The following is a 16,766-nucleotide window of genomic DNA, read 5'->3' on the forward strand; positions in this document are numbered from 1 at the left end:
TCACTGAATGTCAGCCTGGGTGGGGCTACTGGAGGAATAGCGGAGCTTCAAACAGCAAAAAGGTCACACGAACACGAAAAAAGACAGAGACAGATTCTTAAAACGACGCAAAGAGGCAATAGAGGGAAAGAAGGAGACAATGAAGAAGTAAAAGAAAGAGAGAGACAGAGAGGGAGGGAGGTACAGAAAAACTGGAAGAAATAAAACCAAGATAGGAGAAATAGACAAATAGATCGACTATATGTTTGAAGAACTACACATTAAATCATTAGTGTGATGTGTTCCATTTATAACTCTGCTAGTGTACAAATGTAACCAAATGGACCCTTTGGTTATAAAACAAAAAACACAATATTAGAAAAAAGAAAATCACTATGGGCCATTATTGTAATAAGGTGAGGGCCTATATTTTTGATTGTTTGTTTGATTGATTGATTGATTGATTGATATATGCCAGCCAATCAGCGGCCCTGATCAATCGGGGGCCCCTGGGGACCAGCCCATGTATTAAAACACTCCTGAATGTAATATAACCCAGATAGCAAGCAGATTGTGTGTTAAACCGGGAGTTCCCAAACTTTTTTATTTCCATGCCAAGGACCACCAAATAGTTATAGCCTCTGGCTGTGGCCCCCCTATTGTGAAATCACTTAAAAAATACCCACCTAAAATAGAACAATGTGTCGTGATGCGTGTATGAGTGTGTATGACAGAGAGAGAGAGAGAGAGAGAGAGAGAGAGAGAGAGAGAGAGAGAGAGAGAGAGAGAGAGAGAGAAACTAACATCCAGCAGCCCCTAACACTACTACAGTAATAACCAGCCTCAACAAATCCGAACAAAATTATCAACAAAAACTAAAAAATGTAACCTATTGGATCGAAGCATCAAAAGACCAAAGTAAACTTAATTGCTAATTGTCAATAGAGATTTAAATATACAGTACACCGTGGCAGAATATTTGACCACGGTGACCGATGTGATTACCGACAGAGAAAAACCTTAACAATGTACAGATTAAGGGAGCACAGCCTGGACGACAAGTGACAAACATGGCCGCCCAGAGAGGACAAGCTGTGCTCTCACTATACGGCCAGGGAGTGGTGGAGACAAAAATAACAAAAACACAGATTTTCACTGTCCAGGGAATCCCATTACTTATTAGGTGAGAAAGCCGAATGTTCATGGTTGCCTGCAAAATACTGTATGTGTGGGTGAATAGTCTACTACACTCAGTTCATTAACATAATGTCTGTTTTTGTTTTTCTTATCTTGTTTGCATTGTCTGTTATGACATGCAGTATGTTTGCATCATGTTTTATTAATGCTTTGGCAATTATGAGGATGCTTGTCATGCCCATAAAGCTTGTCTGAATTAGAAATGTGAATTTGAATTGATGGAAAACAGGAAGGGAACAGGAAGGGAAACTGAACGTGCGTGTGCGTGTGTGTGTGTGTGTGTGTGTGTGTGTGTGTGTGTGTGTGTGTGTGTGTGTGTGTGTGTGTGTGTGTGTGTGTGTGTGTGTGTGTGTGTGTGTGTGTGTGTGTGTGTGTGTGTGTGTGTGTGTATATGTGAAAAAGGAGGTCTGACATTGATTGCCTTTTAGGTCTCTTTGTACCCTCCGTTTCCTCTCCTCTGACTCTGTTAATTCTATCGCTCTCTTTGTTTCAGTCTCTTTAGAACTCTGACCGGCTCTCTCTCTCTCTGTTCCTCTCTCTTTCGTTCCCACTTTTAGACACACTCACACACACGTTTGGACTACTATACTTGAGAGGACATAAAAAATGTTACGAATGCCATTTTCGGCAATTTATTTAGCAATTATAAACCATAACCCCAAAGCAGTTGTGAGCTCGTAGATCTCCTATTTACAGTACAGTGCACGCCAGCACGCAACTAAATATAAGTCAGGGATAACTCCAACCCCTAAACCTAACCTCTAAACGCCTAATCTTAACCTGAATATTTTCGTAATTGTAAGCCTAACTCCACATATTTTATGAATATTATTTTGAACCATAAAACAACCATTTTTTTCTTGTGAGGACCAGGACCTCACAATGGTGGTTTCTCAAATGTGACTATAATTGTGGGGACTTTTGTAGCAGCTATAGTGATACCATTACACACACACACACACACACACACACACACACACACACACACACACACACACACACACACACACACACACACACACACACACACACACACACACACACACACACACACACACACACACACACACACACACACACACACACACACACCCATGCATTCAAAGTGAGGCAGTGTGCGGAGGCCTCCTGCTGGGCCCGTCTCATCCAGGCAGGCGAGCCGGAGGCTAATCCGGTTAGGTGACTTTCACAGTCCAGTGATAAGCAGAGGGAAAGCCTTGTAATGCACCACCGCCCCAACAATGAGCCAATGGCAGCCAGTTCACAGCCGCACCGTGAAAACCTGAGGGTTAATGTAACTCTGAGAGTGTGCAAATGGAACCAAACGGACCCGTAAGGGTCCGTTTGGTTCCATTTGCACACTCTCAGAGTTGCAAACAAGAGTGTGCAAATGGGCCCAAACGGTCCGTTTGGTTCCATTTGCACACTCTCAGAGCTACAAACAAGCAAGGGTCCATTTGGTTCCATTTGCGAGCTTTCTGAGTAAAATGAACACAAAGTATTTTGCTGTGCTCTTTTTACAGGCTTAAACGACGTGGTCGGATGCTAGCAATACTCGCGAAACAAAAGGGACGGACCCTCTGGGCAGGAGCGGAACAGACGGCGACAAATTCAAAACATTACAACCGAGCGCCGGTCGATTCTGTCATTGAAAGCCCTTGTTATGGCCCTAACAGATGTTAAATGACGCCAAGAATAAGCGGAGGAACTTTTATTTTAATACCGCATACGGCTAAAATGGATTTCTGCGGTTTCCGTAATCGCCCGGGAGTCATTAAACAATCCCGTTAAAGGCTTATTAAAAGATGTTGTGTGTTCAGCGCGACGCAATGCAAGTTTAAAAAAACGGCCAGCCTGTCATGGTTTGAGCACAATTCCGCCTGGCTGTGGAAATGGGGGGCATTTAGAAGCCAAGTGCACTTAGCACACACTGCTTGACAATATAAACATACTGTATGAAACCTGTATGATATGTTATAGATGTATTATCGTATGGCAGACTAATAGCCTACTCTATACCACTGGTTCTCAACGTGGGCTGCGCGGACAAGTGCGACGCGTGTTGAGTGACGCAAGGCACGACGAAAGTGATGTAATAACAACAAAGAAATGTGGGAAGGATGCTCACCGGCGGTGTCGCGTACCTCCTGTTTTCTTAACTCATTAAGACCTGAAGCCGATTCTACAAATGTCTTCCCAACAGTATTCTGAAAAAGGTATGTTTCTATACTGTGTATCAGTGGTGGTGCTCAAACATTTTCATGTCAAGGACCCCCAAAATGATATGTATTTGGCCGGCAACCCCATCTCAAAATATTTTGTTCCAGGGACCCCCAGAAGCAAAGATTTGAGTTAAAAATGTTAACTATAAAAAAAATGACACAGATGCGTCCCAGGTCTCAATGGGTTAAAATGGACTAACGCATCTGAAACTGGGGGTCCTTGAAATACAATTAAAAAAGGTTGAGGATCACAGGCCTAATACCGCATGGCTGGAAATGAGCTGGCTGAGATGGCTCGGCCTCTCATTTGATTTGAGCTACAACAGAGGTTGTTGTTCATTAACTCAATTTCTGCCAATCACGCATAAATGCGATCTATTAAATAGCGCACTTGGCCGCCAAGATCGCATAAATGCGTTCTATTGAAAAATGTGAAAAAAGTTGGGATTTTTTTTTTTTTTCAATTTGACCCAAAGACCAAGGAGATATGATTTTTCGAATATCTAGACTCCTATCCACTTCCTTGTTAACTAAAAACTAAAAAATTCTGTATCTCGGCTCCTGAGCACTTTTTTAATTTCAATGAAAAATCTCTGGCAGAAAACAGCAAAAAATCTGAAATAATTAGGGCAGGCTAAGTGTTAAGACTCGCCCTCCGGATGCTTCCAGAACGTTCATCTGGCCATCACATTACGGAGATGGATTCCTATGCATTAAGCATGAGAGAGTGGCGCTCGCACTAATTTTCAGACTCCTAATTAACGCGGCATTGTTTGAAACCTCAATTAAACAGACCGCCCCACCGCACCCCCCACTCCCATCCAGCAAACACTGACACACACAAGGGCATCTGGTGCTCCTTCCATCTTCCTCCTCTCTCTTCCATCATTCTCTCTCTCCTGCAATTCTGTCCTTTTTCGTTCTCCCACTCTGCTCTCTCACACCCTTCCAGAACACCTCCCTCTCATGCACAGCTGTAGCGTGCTGCTGAGACCGCCCGAGGGAAAGAGTGCCCACGTCGCTCCATTCTGACTCGGTGCCGCGCTATGAGCTTGCATATCTGCTATTTTTGAATAGCCAAAGTGTAAAATAATGCTTTTTTGGCTGAACCCCCTCCCCACCCCCCCAGTCTCTCCTGCAATATCGATAATTGCATTAGGGGCCGGTGTAGAGCCAACAGAGGGGGGGGGGGGGGGGGGGGTAGACTAAGTGATCCGCGTGTAAAGGACTGGAGAAATGAAGTACCCCCCTGCCAACACACACACACACAAATTCCCTAGTGGAGGAGAACACAGTAAGACGAGAGAGAAATTGCTCCTTAATGGACTGAGAGAAGTCAACGGGTTGGACAGAGAGGGTGTTTCGTGGACATACGTTCCCCGGGCAGGATCGCACGCACGCAGGAACAACCTCTGACAGGACATTCTGGGTTTTCATCATTTCACACCCGCACACGCAACCAACCTCTGACAAGTCACACTGTATTTTCACCATTACACGCAGCTGACAATAGCACGCACACACGCACGCACACACACACACACACACACACACACACACACACACACACAGATCGCAACTCAACCATGGCCAGTCTTGTTAGAGGCAAACAGAACGTGGAGGGAAGCCATTACTTCAAGGGATGGAAGAGACAGCCAGTGTGTGTGTGTGTGTGTGTGTGTGTGTGTGTGTGTGTGTGTGTGTGTGTGTGTGTGTGTGTGTGTGTGTGTGTACAGTATGTAGCGCGAAGCAGCCAGACAGGGGGTCTTTATTGAGCACAAAGAAGCAGCTATTTTGAAAGGGGTCTGCTGGTGCTGGATGGGATGACAGGCCAGACCATCAGCTGGTGTTACCACAGTAGTTCACAAACAAATGGCTCTTTGCCTGTGTGTGTGTGTGTGTGTGTGTGTGTGTGTGTGTGTGTGTGTGTGTGTGTGTGTGTGTGTGTGTGTGTGTGTGTGTGTGTGTGTGTGTGTGTGTGTGTGTGTGTGTGTGTGTGTGTGTGTGTGTGTGTGTGTGTGTGTGTGTGTGTGCGTGCGTGCGTGCGTGCGCGCGCGCGCGCGCGCGCGTGCGTGCAGACAATGAGACACCATTGGCCACATGCCAGCAGTAGATACAACTTGAAGACAACATTGAGGTAGGAGACAAGCTGTCCCATCAGCGCACCATGTGGACACACACACACACACACACACACACACACGCACAGGCAGAGGATTAAGGCGGCCTTCCTCCTCACAGCTGGTAGAAAAGTAATTAACCGAGATTGGAAACGAAATGAACAGCGGAGGAGAAAACACGTCTTGGTACGTGACCGGCGGCTAGAAGAGCACATGGCCGAAGATGTGCGTGTGTGTGTGTGCGTGTGTGTGTGTGTGTGTGTGTGTGTGTGTGTGTGTGTGTGTGTGTGTGTGTGTGTGTGTGCACGCGCGTGCGCGCGTGTGTGTGTATTTATACACACTTCTGCGGTCGATGAGTGCTTATTGATTTGTTGGGGTCTTAACGGGAGTGTTTTACAGTCCGTTTAATGCATTTCTCTAGTCCCTCCACGGCCAATGGGGACATCAGACCCGTCTTATCTCTGACCTGCTGTTAGCACCTTGCTGCACGTCATCATCACTGTGTTTCATCTGCCTCTGTCTGACTGACTTCTCTGTACGGAATCTAGACCAGTGATTCTCAACCTTTTTTTTAGGCGTCGGACCGCCATTTGACCCCAATATACACTGTAAAACTGTGTTGTTTTGTATTCTTTATTAACCCATTGAGCTTGTAGATCTGCTCTTTTTTTTTTTAAATCATGATGATTTGTGCGAATTTGAATATATGTTTTTTTAAGCGAACATTTGTAACTCCAATCTTTGCTTCTGGGGGGTCCCTGGAACAACATATTTTGAGACGGGGGTCCGCGGGCAAATACAAATTATTTTTGGGGGTCCTTGACATGAAAAGGTTTGAGCACCACTGATTATAGCAACATACGTTTTTTTTCCAAAAACTGTTAGGATTTAGAAGACCTTTGTAGAATCCCCCCGAAGCAAAGATTTGAGTCACAAATGTACAAAGATTTGCACATATTTTTCAGGATTTAAAAAGAAAAAATAGCAGATCTACAAGCTCATAGCGCGGCACTCGGTGCCGCGCTATGAGCTTGTAGATCTGCTATTTTGTATAGCCAAAGATAATGGTTAAAGTGGTTAAAATCTAAAATGACAGCTTTCCCGGTCTTAATGGGTTAAAGTTAGAGCGAGAGAGCGAGAGAGCGAGCGAGAGAGCGAGAGAGTGGAGGAAAAAGACAGAGAAATCTAAACTGTGGGAGGGAGAGAGAGAGAGAGCAAAGTGGAGTATAGAAATTAAGACGATACCGCGTTGCTTTCTAATCAACCTCCTCTGTTCTAAGGCTAAATGCATGCTGGGAAAAAAAGGCTCGGTAAATTACGTTCATTACCGCCCGACATAAAAGGAGCGCCGAGAGAGAGGAGTCTCAAATAGAACCTCTCTAATTGTGGGCGCCGGTGACGCACCTACAGCACACATGACAGTGTGTGTGTGTGTGTGTGTGTGTGTGTGTGTGTGTGTGTGTGTGTGTGTGTGTGCGTGCGCGTGCATGTAAGAGTGCACATTTGTGTGTATGAGGGGAGCAGGGTTGCCAGATCTGCTTATTATAATTTCCCCGCAAGATTTTATTTGAAAATAGCAGATCTACAAGCTCACAACGCGTCGCATCGCGACGCGTTGTGAGCTTGTAGATCTGCTATTTTCAAATAATGTAGCTACAGATGTGCCACTTCAAAACTTCACACGTTACTGTTCTTTCCCTGAAAGTGCCCTGAAAATGCATTTTTTTCCTCCCTTTTCTGCCCTTAAAAATGCACTGTTTTGCCCCTGAAAAGAAGTTGTCACTACACACCCCCGTTTTTCCCTTCAACAGACATCCATATACATGAGAACAAAAGAATGTGTGTTGAAGAAGGTGTCAGACTCATTATGAGGCGAACGGTGATTTGAAGAGGTCCTTGACCAGTTGCTCAAATTAATTAGCATCATAAAAGCAGTGATCATCAAAATAATTCAGCATTTTAAATGCCCTTCTTTGTCCCTCTTATTGCCCTGGGAATCCCCTGAAAATGTACTGTCTTGGCGATGGCAGGACATTTGAAGTTTTGAAATGGCACATCTGTAATGTATATGTTAAAGTGCTCATGTGGCCCCATTCGCTTCTTTTGCGCTGGTTTTCCTAGACCTGGTTGCTTGTTTCTCTCACAGAATCTGGCAACACCGGAGGGGAGGTGTGTGTGTATCGGTTGATGAACTCCATTCCCGCTCTATTTCTTTCCCTCTCCATCATTTTGCTCCGTCCTTCTCACCTCCTCCTCCACATGGCGCCCATGCCGACAGCAGATGGACAGGTTTGCGCGCGAGGGAGGTATAAATAGTACAGCAGCTCCTCTCTCTCTCTCATGTGTTATTTAGTCACCTATAGGGGTTAAGAGCCACATGCTCGGTTCTACGTCTAAGATGTAAAGCGATGAGCCCCAAGACGCCCTGGTTTACAGTGATTTCACAACAGTTAACCCATTAAGACCCGAAACCGATTCTACATGTCTCCTAAATCTCAAAAGTATTCTGAAAAACGTATGTTTCTATATCAGTGGTTCTCAATCTTTTTCATGTCAAGGACCCCCAAAATGATATGTATTTGTCCGTGGACCCCCATCAAAATGTTTTGTTCCAGGGACCCCCCAGAAGCAAAGATTTGAGTTAAAAATGTTCGCTTTAAAAATATATATATTCAAAGATTTGCACACATTTTCACGATTTTTCAAAAATAGCCAAAGTGTAAAATAATGCTTTTTAGCTCAAATCAAAAAATGACACAGTTCCAGGTCTCAATGGATTAAGGGGCGTTGTGAGGCACGATGTGGAGCACCTAAAACCCCCTTAGTTGTTCTAAAAATCACTTTAAAACAACAGCCTCGCACGGCTTATCGCCGTCATGAAATGGTTACCAAATACGGCAACATGAAAATCACACATATCCCAATGATAACCCTTTTAATGAGAGCTTGCAAAAACAAGGGCATTGCTATGCAAATCCATGGAAGGATTATGAGGAACTGTGAATATTGTAAACACGTTGTTTGTAAAGGTGAAATGAATCCGTTTTGAGCAACTGGCACTGCATGGTCTATTAATTGCCTAAAATGTTATAAGAAATACATTTTTGTAAATCCAAATTCACAACAAAATCGGAAGTTTTGAAACTATTTCTGTGGTGGAGTAATTCAGATACATGCAGTCACAGGTGTGTGTTTAGAGCATTTTGCGATGGCTTTGAATGCAGCTCAGCCAATCACAATCAAGGACCGGAACTATTCGTTTTATAACTTGCAGTTCCACACACTTAGATGAACCCGAATAAGAGAAAGCCGATCCTGCAACTACACCGTAAAATCCCGAGCGTTCATTTAAGTTTGAGATTTGATGGAATCAAATAGAACGTACCGGGTCCATTTTGTTCCATTTGTAAAACTCTCTTACTGTGAATATTTCATGGTTTCTATAGTCGTAGATATACTCGCGTGGGTGAGTAAAAAGTAAAGAGCGATGACAGAGTGTGGGGGATGTGGGGTGGAGGGTCGGTTCATGCCGGGCTGCCAGAAATCACAGTGGATCTTTCTCCAGTGAATTACTGCCAACCTCAATTTATATGAAACCTGGGCTCATCCCCCCACTCTGACCTATGACCCCTCTGCCTCCGATATCTAGGACAGGTTTCTACTGTACGTGTGTCTTCACCATGACCACATGAACCTTAGCATCCCTGTTATGCAGTGGTGGAAAGTAACTGAGTACATGCACTTAAGTACTGTACTTGAGTACAATTTTGAGTTACTTTACTAGAGTATTTCCAATTTGCAATACTTTTACTTCTACTCCACTACATCTCAGAGGCAAATATTGTACTTTTACTCCACTACAATTATTTGCTTTGCATATATAAATGACTATATTATAACACATACATTAACCACTTTAGCCCTATTGTATTCATAGGCTATTTGAAAAAAGACGATTCACGAGCTCACAACGCGTAGATCTGCTATTTTCAAACATTAGTACTTTTACTTTTGGCACTTAAAGTATATTTTGATGCCAATACTTTTGTACTTTTACTCAAGTAACATTTTGAACACAGGCCTTTTACTTGTAGCTTCCGGAAAAAAGGAGGGGGCCAAGCACAGACCCCTGGGATACCCCAGTCAATGAAGTATACAGTATAAGGTTTAAGTGGTTAAACAGAGCCAGGTTTACCATCCTCCACTACAAAGCTCACAACCTATCGCAATGCGGCGCGTGTAGATCTGCTATTTTTGCTATTTAAGGGATTAAGTCTATGGGTTTTATAAATATTGAACAAATTAAATGTATTAACCCATTAATACCTGGAACGCATCTGTGTCACTTTAGATTTCTTTTGCTATTCAAAAATATCAGATATACAAGCTCATAGCGCGGCACCGAGTGCCGCGCTACGAGCTTGTATATCTGATATTTTTGAAAAATCGTGAAAAAAAAATGTTTTGATTTTTTTTCAAAAAACTGTTAGGATTTAGAAAATTCTTAGAAGCGGCCTCAGGTCTTAATGGGTTAACAAGAGACGTAAATAATAACTTTTACATTGGAACCATTGGTTCCTTTTCCCATTTTCTGAAAAGTTTTGGACATACAAAGATTCCACCCGACAACTACAGTATGAATAATATTCAGGTTTGTTTGCGCTACGAGCTTGTAGATCTGCTATTTTTGAAAGATCTTGAACATTTTGTGCAAATCTTTGAATATATATATTTTTTTTAACTCAAATCTTTGCTTCTGGAGGTCCCTGGAACAAAACATTTTACAAATGTTCGCTTCAAAAAATATATATTCAAAGATTTGCACACACAACTTAACCCATTAAGACCTGAAGCCGATTCTACATGTCTCCTAAATCTCAAAAGTATTCTGAAAAACGTAGGTTTCTATATCGGTGGTTCTCAAACTTTTTCATGTCAAGGACCCCCAAAAGATATATGTATTTGACCGCCGACCCCATCTCAAAATATTTTGTTCCAGGGACCCCCAGAAGCAAAGATTTGAGTTAAAAATGTTCGCTTTAAAAATATATATATTCAAAGATTTGCACACATTTTCACGATTTTTCAAAAATAGCAGATCTACAAGCTCGTAGCGCGGCACTCGGTGCCGCGCTACGAGCTTGTAGATCTGCTATTTTTGAATAGCCCAAAGTGTAAAATAATGCTTTTTAGCTCAAATCTAAAAATGACACAGTTCCAGGTCTCAATGGGTTAAAGGCATCAGTTTTGGAGCCGCTGCTCAAATCTCTTCATCCCGTCATTTTCCCGCTCGCTCTGTTCAGGTGAATCGACCCGTTCCAGAGATACAATGGAATTTCTGCCCTTTGAATCGTGAAACCGTCAAAGCGCGGGCGTGTCCGCGCCAATTGGGCACGTGACGCCTGGCCCACAGTAACGCGCACGTGCCGTGCACAGTCTGCACACGTGTATATGCAGTGGTGTAAAGTAACTAAGTACATTTACTCAAGTGCTGTACTTAAGTACCATTTTGAGGTACTTTCACTTTACTAGAGTGTTTCCAAGTGTCTCTACTTTTACTTCTACTTCACTACAATTATTTGTAAACTTTAGTTACTAGGTACTTTGCAGACATTACATTATAAAACATACATTGAAAATAGCAGATCTACAAGATGCGACACGTTGTGAGCTTGTAGATCTGCTATTTTCAAACATTTTAGTACTTTTACTTTTGGTACTTTCAGTACATTTCGATACCAATACTTTTGTACTTTTACTCAAGTCAATTTTGAATTCCGGACTTTTACTTGTAACAGAGTACTTCTACATTGCAGTTGATACTTTTAGTTAAGTAAAACATTTGAGTACTTTTTTCCACCACTGGTTGTCTGTATGCATGCGGAATCGTGTGTGTGTGTGCACGAGAAAGTGTGCGTAGTGCATGTGTGGGTGTGTGTGTGTGTGTGCGCACATAGAGCGTGACGCGTATCTAATAAGCACTGTGGTGTGGAACGGCAGACTCCCAAGGACACAGGCCTTGAGAAAAACAGTGTAGGGCCTCGCCCACTTGATGCAGCTGAAAAACGCAGTAACAACCTCCTCCCTCTGCTGACAGATCACCATGAATACCGTTTCAGCTTCTAACAGCGCCTTGGTGCCATGCAGAGACTCGTATCGCTTAAGCACATGAACCCAAGCGTCCCTATTCTGGTTAGATTATAGTAGCCATTACTAGGCAAACATTACCGCATAGTGAGCTTGTAGATCAGCTTTTTTCTTGTAGTTTTTAGCGGCGCTAGCCGCTCTATACCTTTAGGTATAGAGCGGATCCTGCTCTATACCTGACAACGTTCTGATTGGTCAGACCCGTCAACGTTCTGATTGGTCAGACCCGTCAACGCTCTGATTGGTCAGACCCGTCAACGTTCTGATTGGTCAGACCCGTCAACGCTCTGATTGGTCAGACCCGTCAACGCTCTGATAGGTCAGACCCGTCAACGCTCTGATTGGTCAGACCCGTCAACGCTCTGATTGGTCAGACCCGTCAACGCTCTGATTGGTCAGACCCGTCAACAAAGTGATTGGTCAAGCTTCACATGACACGTGTGTTTATAAACACATTATAAACACATATCGATGACAAAATGTATCAAAGGCGCCGCTACCTTCACACAGGGTGTGATTTTTTTTCTTCTTACCCCTTTTTCTCCCCAATTTAGTCGTTGCCAATTCATTTCTTCCCACACACATTTCTGTGTGTTGTACCTGCCAATGAGGAGCCCCCACCGAGAGGACGTAGAGCCTTCGTCCTACTCCTCCCGTCCAGCACTCCCTGCTGACAGGTGCCGCCCCCCCAGCCCGTAGAAGTACACGGAGTGACAAATATCACCCTGCCCGCCTGCCCCCCCCCCATGAGAGGAATGTGTTTTATGTTGCCAGACATAAACTCATGTCCAGATGTTGGACGTATCAAGATAAAAAGTGATTCAAGTGTGGTTATAGGATTACCAGGCTATATAATCACAACAACTTGACAGCCAATGCTACAACACACGAACGCACGAGAAGGATGAAACCAATTAAGGAAGTTGATTGGCACCTGAGCGGACGGTTCTCTCGCCCGTCATAGATGTGGAAAAAGACCTCGAGTTCCTCGCCCAGGTTGGCACTCATCAGACTCTTCATGTGGACGAATAGGTGGTGGGTGCTAGCCGGGGCCGGGGTGTCCTTCTTACGATGCCGATGTTCCATCTACCACACAGGGAGGGGAGAGGAGAGGAGAGGAGAGGAGAGGAGAGGAGAGGAGAGGAGAGGAGAGGAGAGGAGATCAGGGTTTATTTCATTTCACTCATTCTATTGCGTAATGACAGCACTGAACCGATTTCAAGTTCATTGTGTGTTGTACTGTATGACACAAAATTAGCACCATTTAAAGCAGAACTTCACAAAGACCATTTATCAGCTTCAATTGTATCGTGTTCCAGTGCCAATTGTGTCTATTCTTTTTAGTTTTTGTTTCATCACTTATCCTGTAAATGAATTTTCTATTAGTGTTTACTATTAGTGTTTACTTAACCCATTAAGACCTGAGGAAGCGTCTAAAAAAATTCAAAATCCAAAAAAAAAAAAAAGAAAAAAATTATTAAAAAAAATAATTCACGATTTTTCAAAAATAGCAGATCTACAAGCTCGTAGCGCGGCACTCGGTGCCGCGCTATGAGCTTGTATATCTGCTATTTTTGAATAGCCAAGGAAACCTAAAGTGACACAGATGCGTTCCAGGTCTTAATGGGTTAAAGAGCTGGAGAGACCCCCTGTTATTGCACAAACACTCTACTGCAGCAGCAAAATAAGTGTCTATTTAACACTTATTTTAATTAAGAAATATCACTTATAACCCCCTTTAATCATTCATGTTCTCTGCTTCCTCTGATTAGAAGAAACTTAAAAAAACACTGAGTAACACACAAGCTGAAGTATGACGAGATGGGAGAATGTGGATGTTTTACTGTATAGTAGTAGTCTGTATAGTTGTTATATTTATCTCATTATCGTGAGCTTCATTCACTACCCTCTATCCCCCATCCTAAAAAAAGGAAAAATATAAATAGCAAACTCTCCATAAAAAACAGTCAGTAAACCTACTGCACTGTGCCACAATGACACTGTAAGGAGTGGAAGACAAATCACATCACAGGCATATGATGAAACGTAGGCCCAAACCCATTTGAATAGAGTTGAACACATAAATACTTGTATCCAGATGACATGAAGCTTAACCCATTAAGACCTGGAACTGTGTCATTTTTAGACTTGAGCTAAAAAGCATTATTTTACACTTTGGGCTATTCAAAAATAGCAGATATACAAGCTCGTAGCGCGGCACCGAGTGCTGCGCTACGAGCTTGTAGATCTGCTATTTTTGAAAAATCATGAAAATGTGTGCAAATCCTCTGAATATATATATTTTTAAAGCAAACATTTTAACTCAAATCTTTGCTTCTGGGGGTCCCTGGAACAAAATATTTTGATGGGGGTCTGCGGCCAAATACATATCATTTTGGGGGTCCTTGACATGAAAAAGATTGAGCACCACTGATATAGAAACATACGTTTTTCAGAAAACTGTTGAGATTTAGGAGACATGTAGAATCGGCTTCAGGTCTCAATGGGTTAAGGGTAATGCTACTCTGTGCCAGGGGGGGGGGGCGGGTAAACGGCAAAGTGCATGTAGAAAGTGAAATCAAATGAGACTGTGGGGGCGATGAAACACGCCACCGAATCCACTTAAACACTGAATCCTTTTAAAAGGCCAGAGAGAACCCAGCAGGTGGTGGTTGGCTTGCCGAGTCCCGAGGCAATTTGAGCCTTCACGTCCCATTACTTGGTTTCAGAAAGAAAAGGGACCAATTTAGTGTCTTCAGCTCAGCGGAACGGAAAGTCAACTTGGGACTTCTCCTGTCAAACACAAGCAATAAAACCTCCAATTTGACGGAATCTGCTGTCAGGAGGATGTCCCCCTGAGGCACGATTAAGTCTATATTTTATTATTCCGAGCGTACGACTGATAAAAGGCGGTGTGAGTGACATTTCTTTGTTAACGTTAAGTGTTTAACCCATTAAGGCCTGAGGCGATTTTTTAAATCCTTCCAGTTTTTAAAAAAAAATCTAAAAAAAAAATGTCAGGATTTTTCAAAAATAGCAGATCTACAAGCTCATAGCGCGGCACTCGGTGCCGCGCTATGAGCTTGTATATCTGCTATTTTTGAATAGCCAAAGAAATCTAAAGTGACAAAGATGCGTTCCAGGTCTTAATGGGTTAATAGCTCTATATTCTGATAGTAATCATTGCTATAGAGCGTTTGCTCAGTAACGGGGGTCTCTCCCCGTCTCTGCGGCTTTTTAGTAAATAGAAAAGACATTTTCAGGTGGCGATGCCAATTTCGTCCAATCAGGAGAGAGAACTCAAGATAAACAAGTGAAATTGGAAGTGATGAACAAACAAACAAACAAAAAAGAAGCAGACCAAACTTGAACACAATAAAATATAAGCTTATGAAGCTTACACATGGGTTCTAACTCCTTCTGAACGGACATATAAAGCACATAATTGACACATTTCACATTTGAGCATTTGTCGAATGAAACACTTCATTTGCATATGCACTTATTTTACAATTTTCACAGACACACACGCGCACGCAAACAAGCAGGGTTTTCAAGGCCCTTGGTACAAGCTATGCATCTTTTCCACTCACCAGCGGAGGTGGGACATGTTTTAGAAGGAGCGTGTTTCCTTTATGTTGCTCTAAATCTAATCTGTTTCACATCACATGCTTGCTGCTCCAAGGATGAGACATATAAGCTGTGTACACACACACACACACACACACACACACACACACACACACACACACACACTCTCATATGCACACACAGCGCTCAACTTCGTACATCCTTCTCAAGAGGCGGCACAGAGCGCTTTACAAGGAACTGTATTTATTTAATACTTACATTTATTCATTGTATTGACCTGTATTTATTCAGGGACCATTGAGAGAAAGCTCTCTTGGATGCCCTGAGCACAACACGATCACACACAAAACACTATACAATTTCAAATAAAGTGCAATATAATGAACAACAAAAAAAAAACATCATAATGCAGACACACATAAACGGCTACACAAAGCAGGTGCAGTCCTTATGTAATGCATCCTCCAGTAGTACCCTAAATGTCTCTATAGTAGAGACCAATTGATCCAGTTTCACAGATGGTGTTACCAATAATACTAATTAAGGCTCTGTTCCATTTAGTGTAGCACAGTGGTTGTCTTATTTTCAAGGACCCCCATAACTCTGAGAGTGTACAAATGGAACCAAATGGACCCGTACGGGTCCATTTGGTTCCATTTGTACACTCTCAGAGTTACACACCCACCATAAGGGGCCATTTGGGAACCAAAATGGAGTGTTTCTAGCGAGCCAACATGCATGATATCAGCACCCTGACCAGAATGGAACAGAGCCTTCATTAGTATCATTGGTAACACCTGTGAAGAGAGTCCTGGAGTTTGTTTCATTTGTCACAACAGGTCAACCGCTTGTCACCACGTCAAACAGGACACTGAGCTTTACTCTCTGCATTTAGACCACTGTTACTTAAAGGATACTCTACAGCAGTGGTTCTCAAACTTTTTCACGTAAAGGACCCCCAAATTGACACTTACGGACCCCCATTTGAAAAGATAAGCCAGGGACCCACATAAGAGTTTTTTTTTTTACAACTCTAGCAGTGATTCTAAATCATTTTAATTTCAAGGACCCCCAGTTTGACTCCGGCATTAGGCTCCGGACTCCCATTTAATGGCATTTCTATCTGGGACCCCAATTTATATTGTACAATCAATGTTAAGTTACACTCTGAGAGTGTACAAATGGAACCAAATGGACCTGTCAGGGGCCATTTGGTTCCATTTGTACACTCTCAGAGTTACAGACCCATAAGGGTCCATTTGGTTCCTAACTATCCACCATTTAGCTGGGGACCCCCTGGAACTCCCTCAAGGACCCCTCGGGGTCCCCGGACCCCACTTTGACAACCAATGCTCTACAGCAATTAATGATATGGGAATCATTAATGGATTGAGCTATTGAACAGTTATTATTATTAATTTTTTAAGATTTATTGTTTGGCTTTTTGTGCCTTTATTGATAGTATATAGTAGATAGAAATGGGGAGAGAGAGACGGGGTTACAGTTATTT

General features: G+C 42.9%; 1 protein-coding gene across 3 annotated transcripts in view; it reads right to left on the bottom strand.

Annotated features, from left to right (window-relative positions):
- dock4b (dedicator of cytokinesis 4b) overlaps window positions 1-16,766 on the bottom strand; it is a 315,514-nt gene that overhangs the window by 216,456 nt on the left and 82,292 nt on the right. For all 3 annotated transcript variants that reach the window (XM_084049385.1, XM_084049386.1, XM_084049384.1), the window contains exon 8: window positions 12,600-12,751. In XM_084049385.1, the coding sequence (XP_083905511.1) occupies window positions 12,600-12,751 (152 nt within the window). The remainder of the gene's footprint in view (window positions 1-12,599; window positions 12,752-16,766) is intronic.

Source organism: Gymnoscopelus microlampas (assembly GCF_963454915.1).
Source record: "Gymnoscopelus microlampas genome assembly, chromosome: 23".
Classification (NCBI taxonomy): Eukaryota; Metazoa; Chordata; class Actinopteri; order Myctophiformes; family Myctophidae; genus Gymnoscopelus; species Gymnoscopelus microlampas.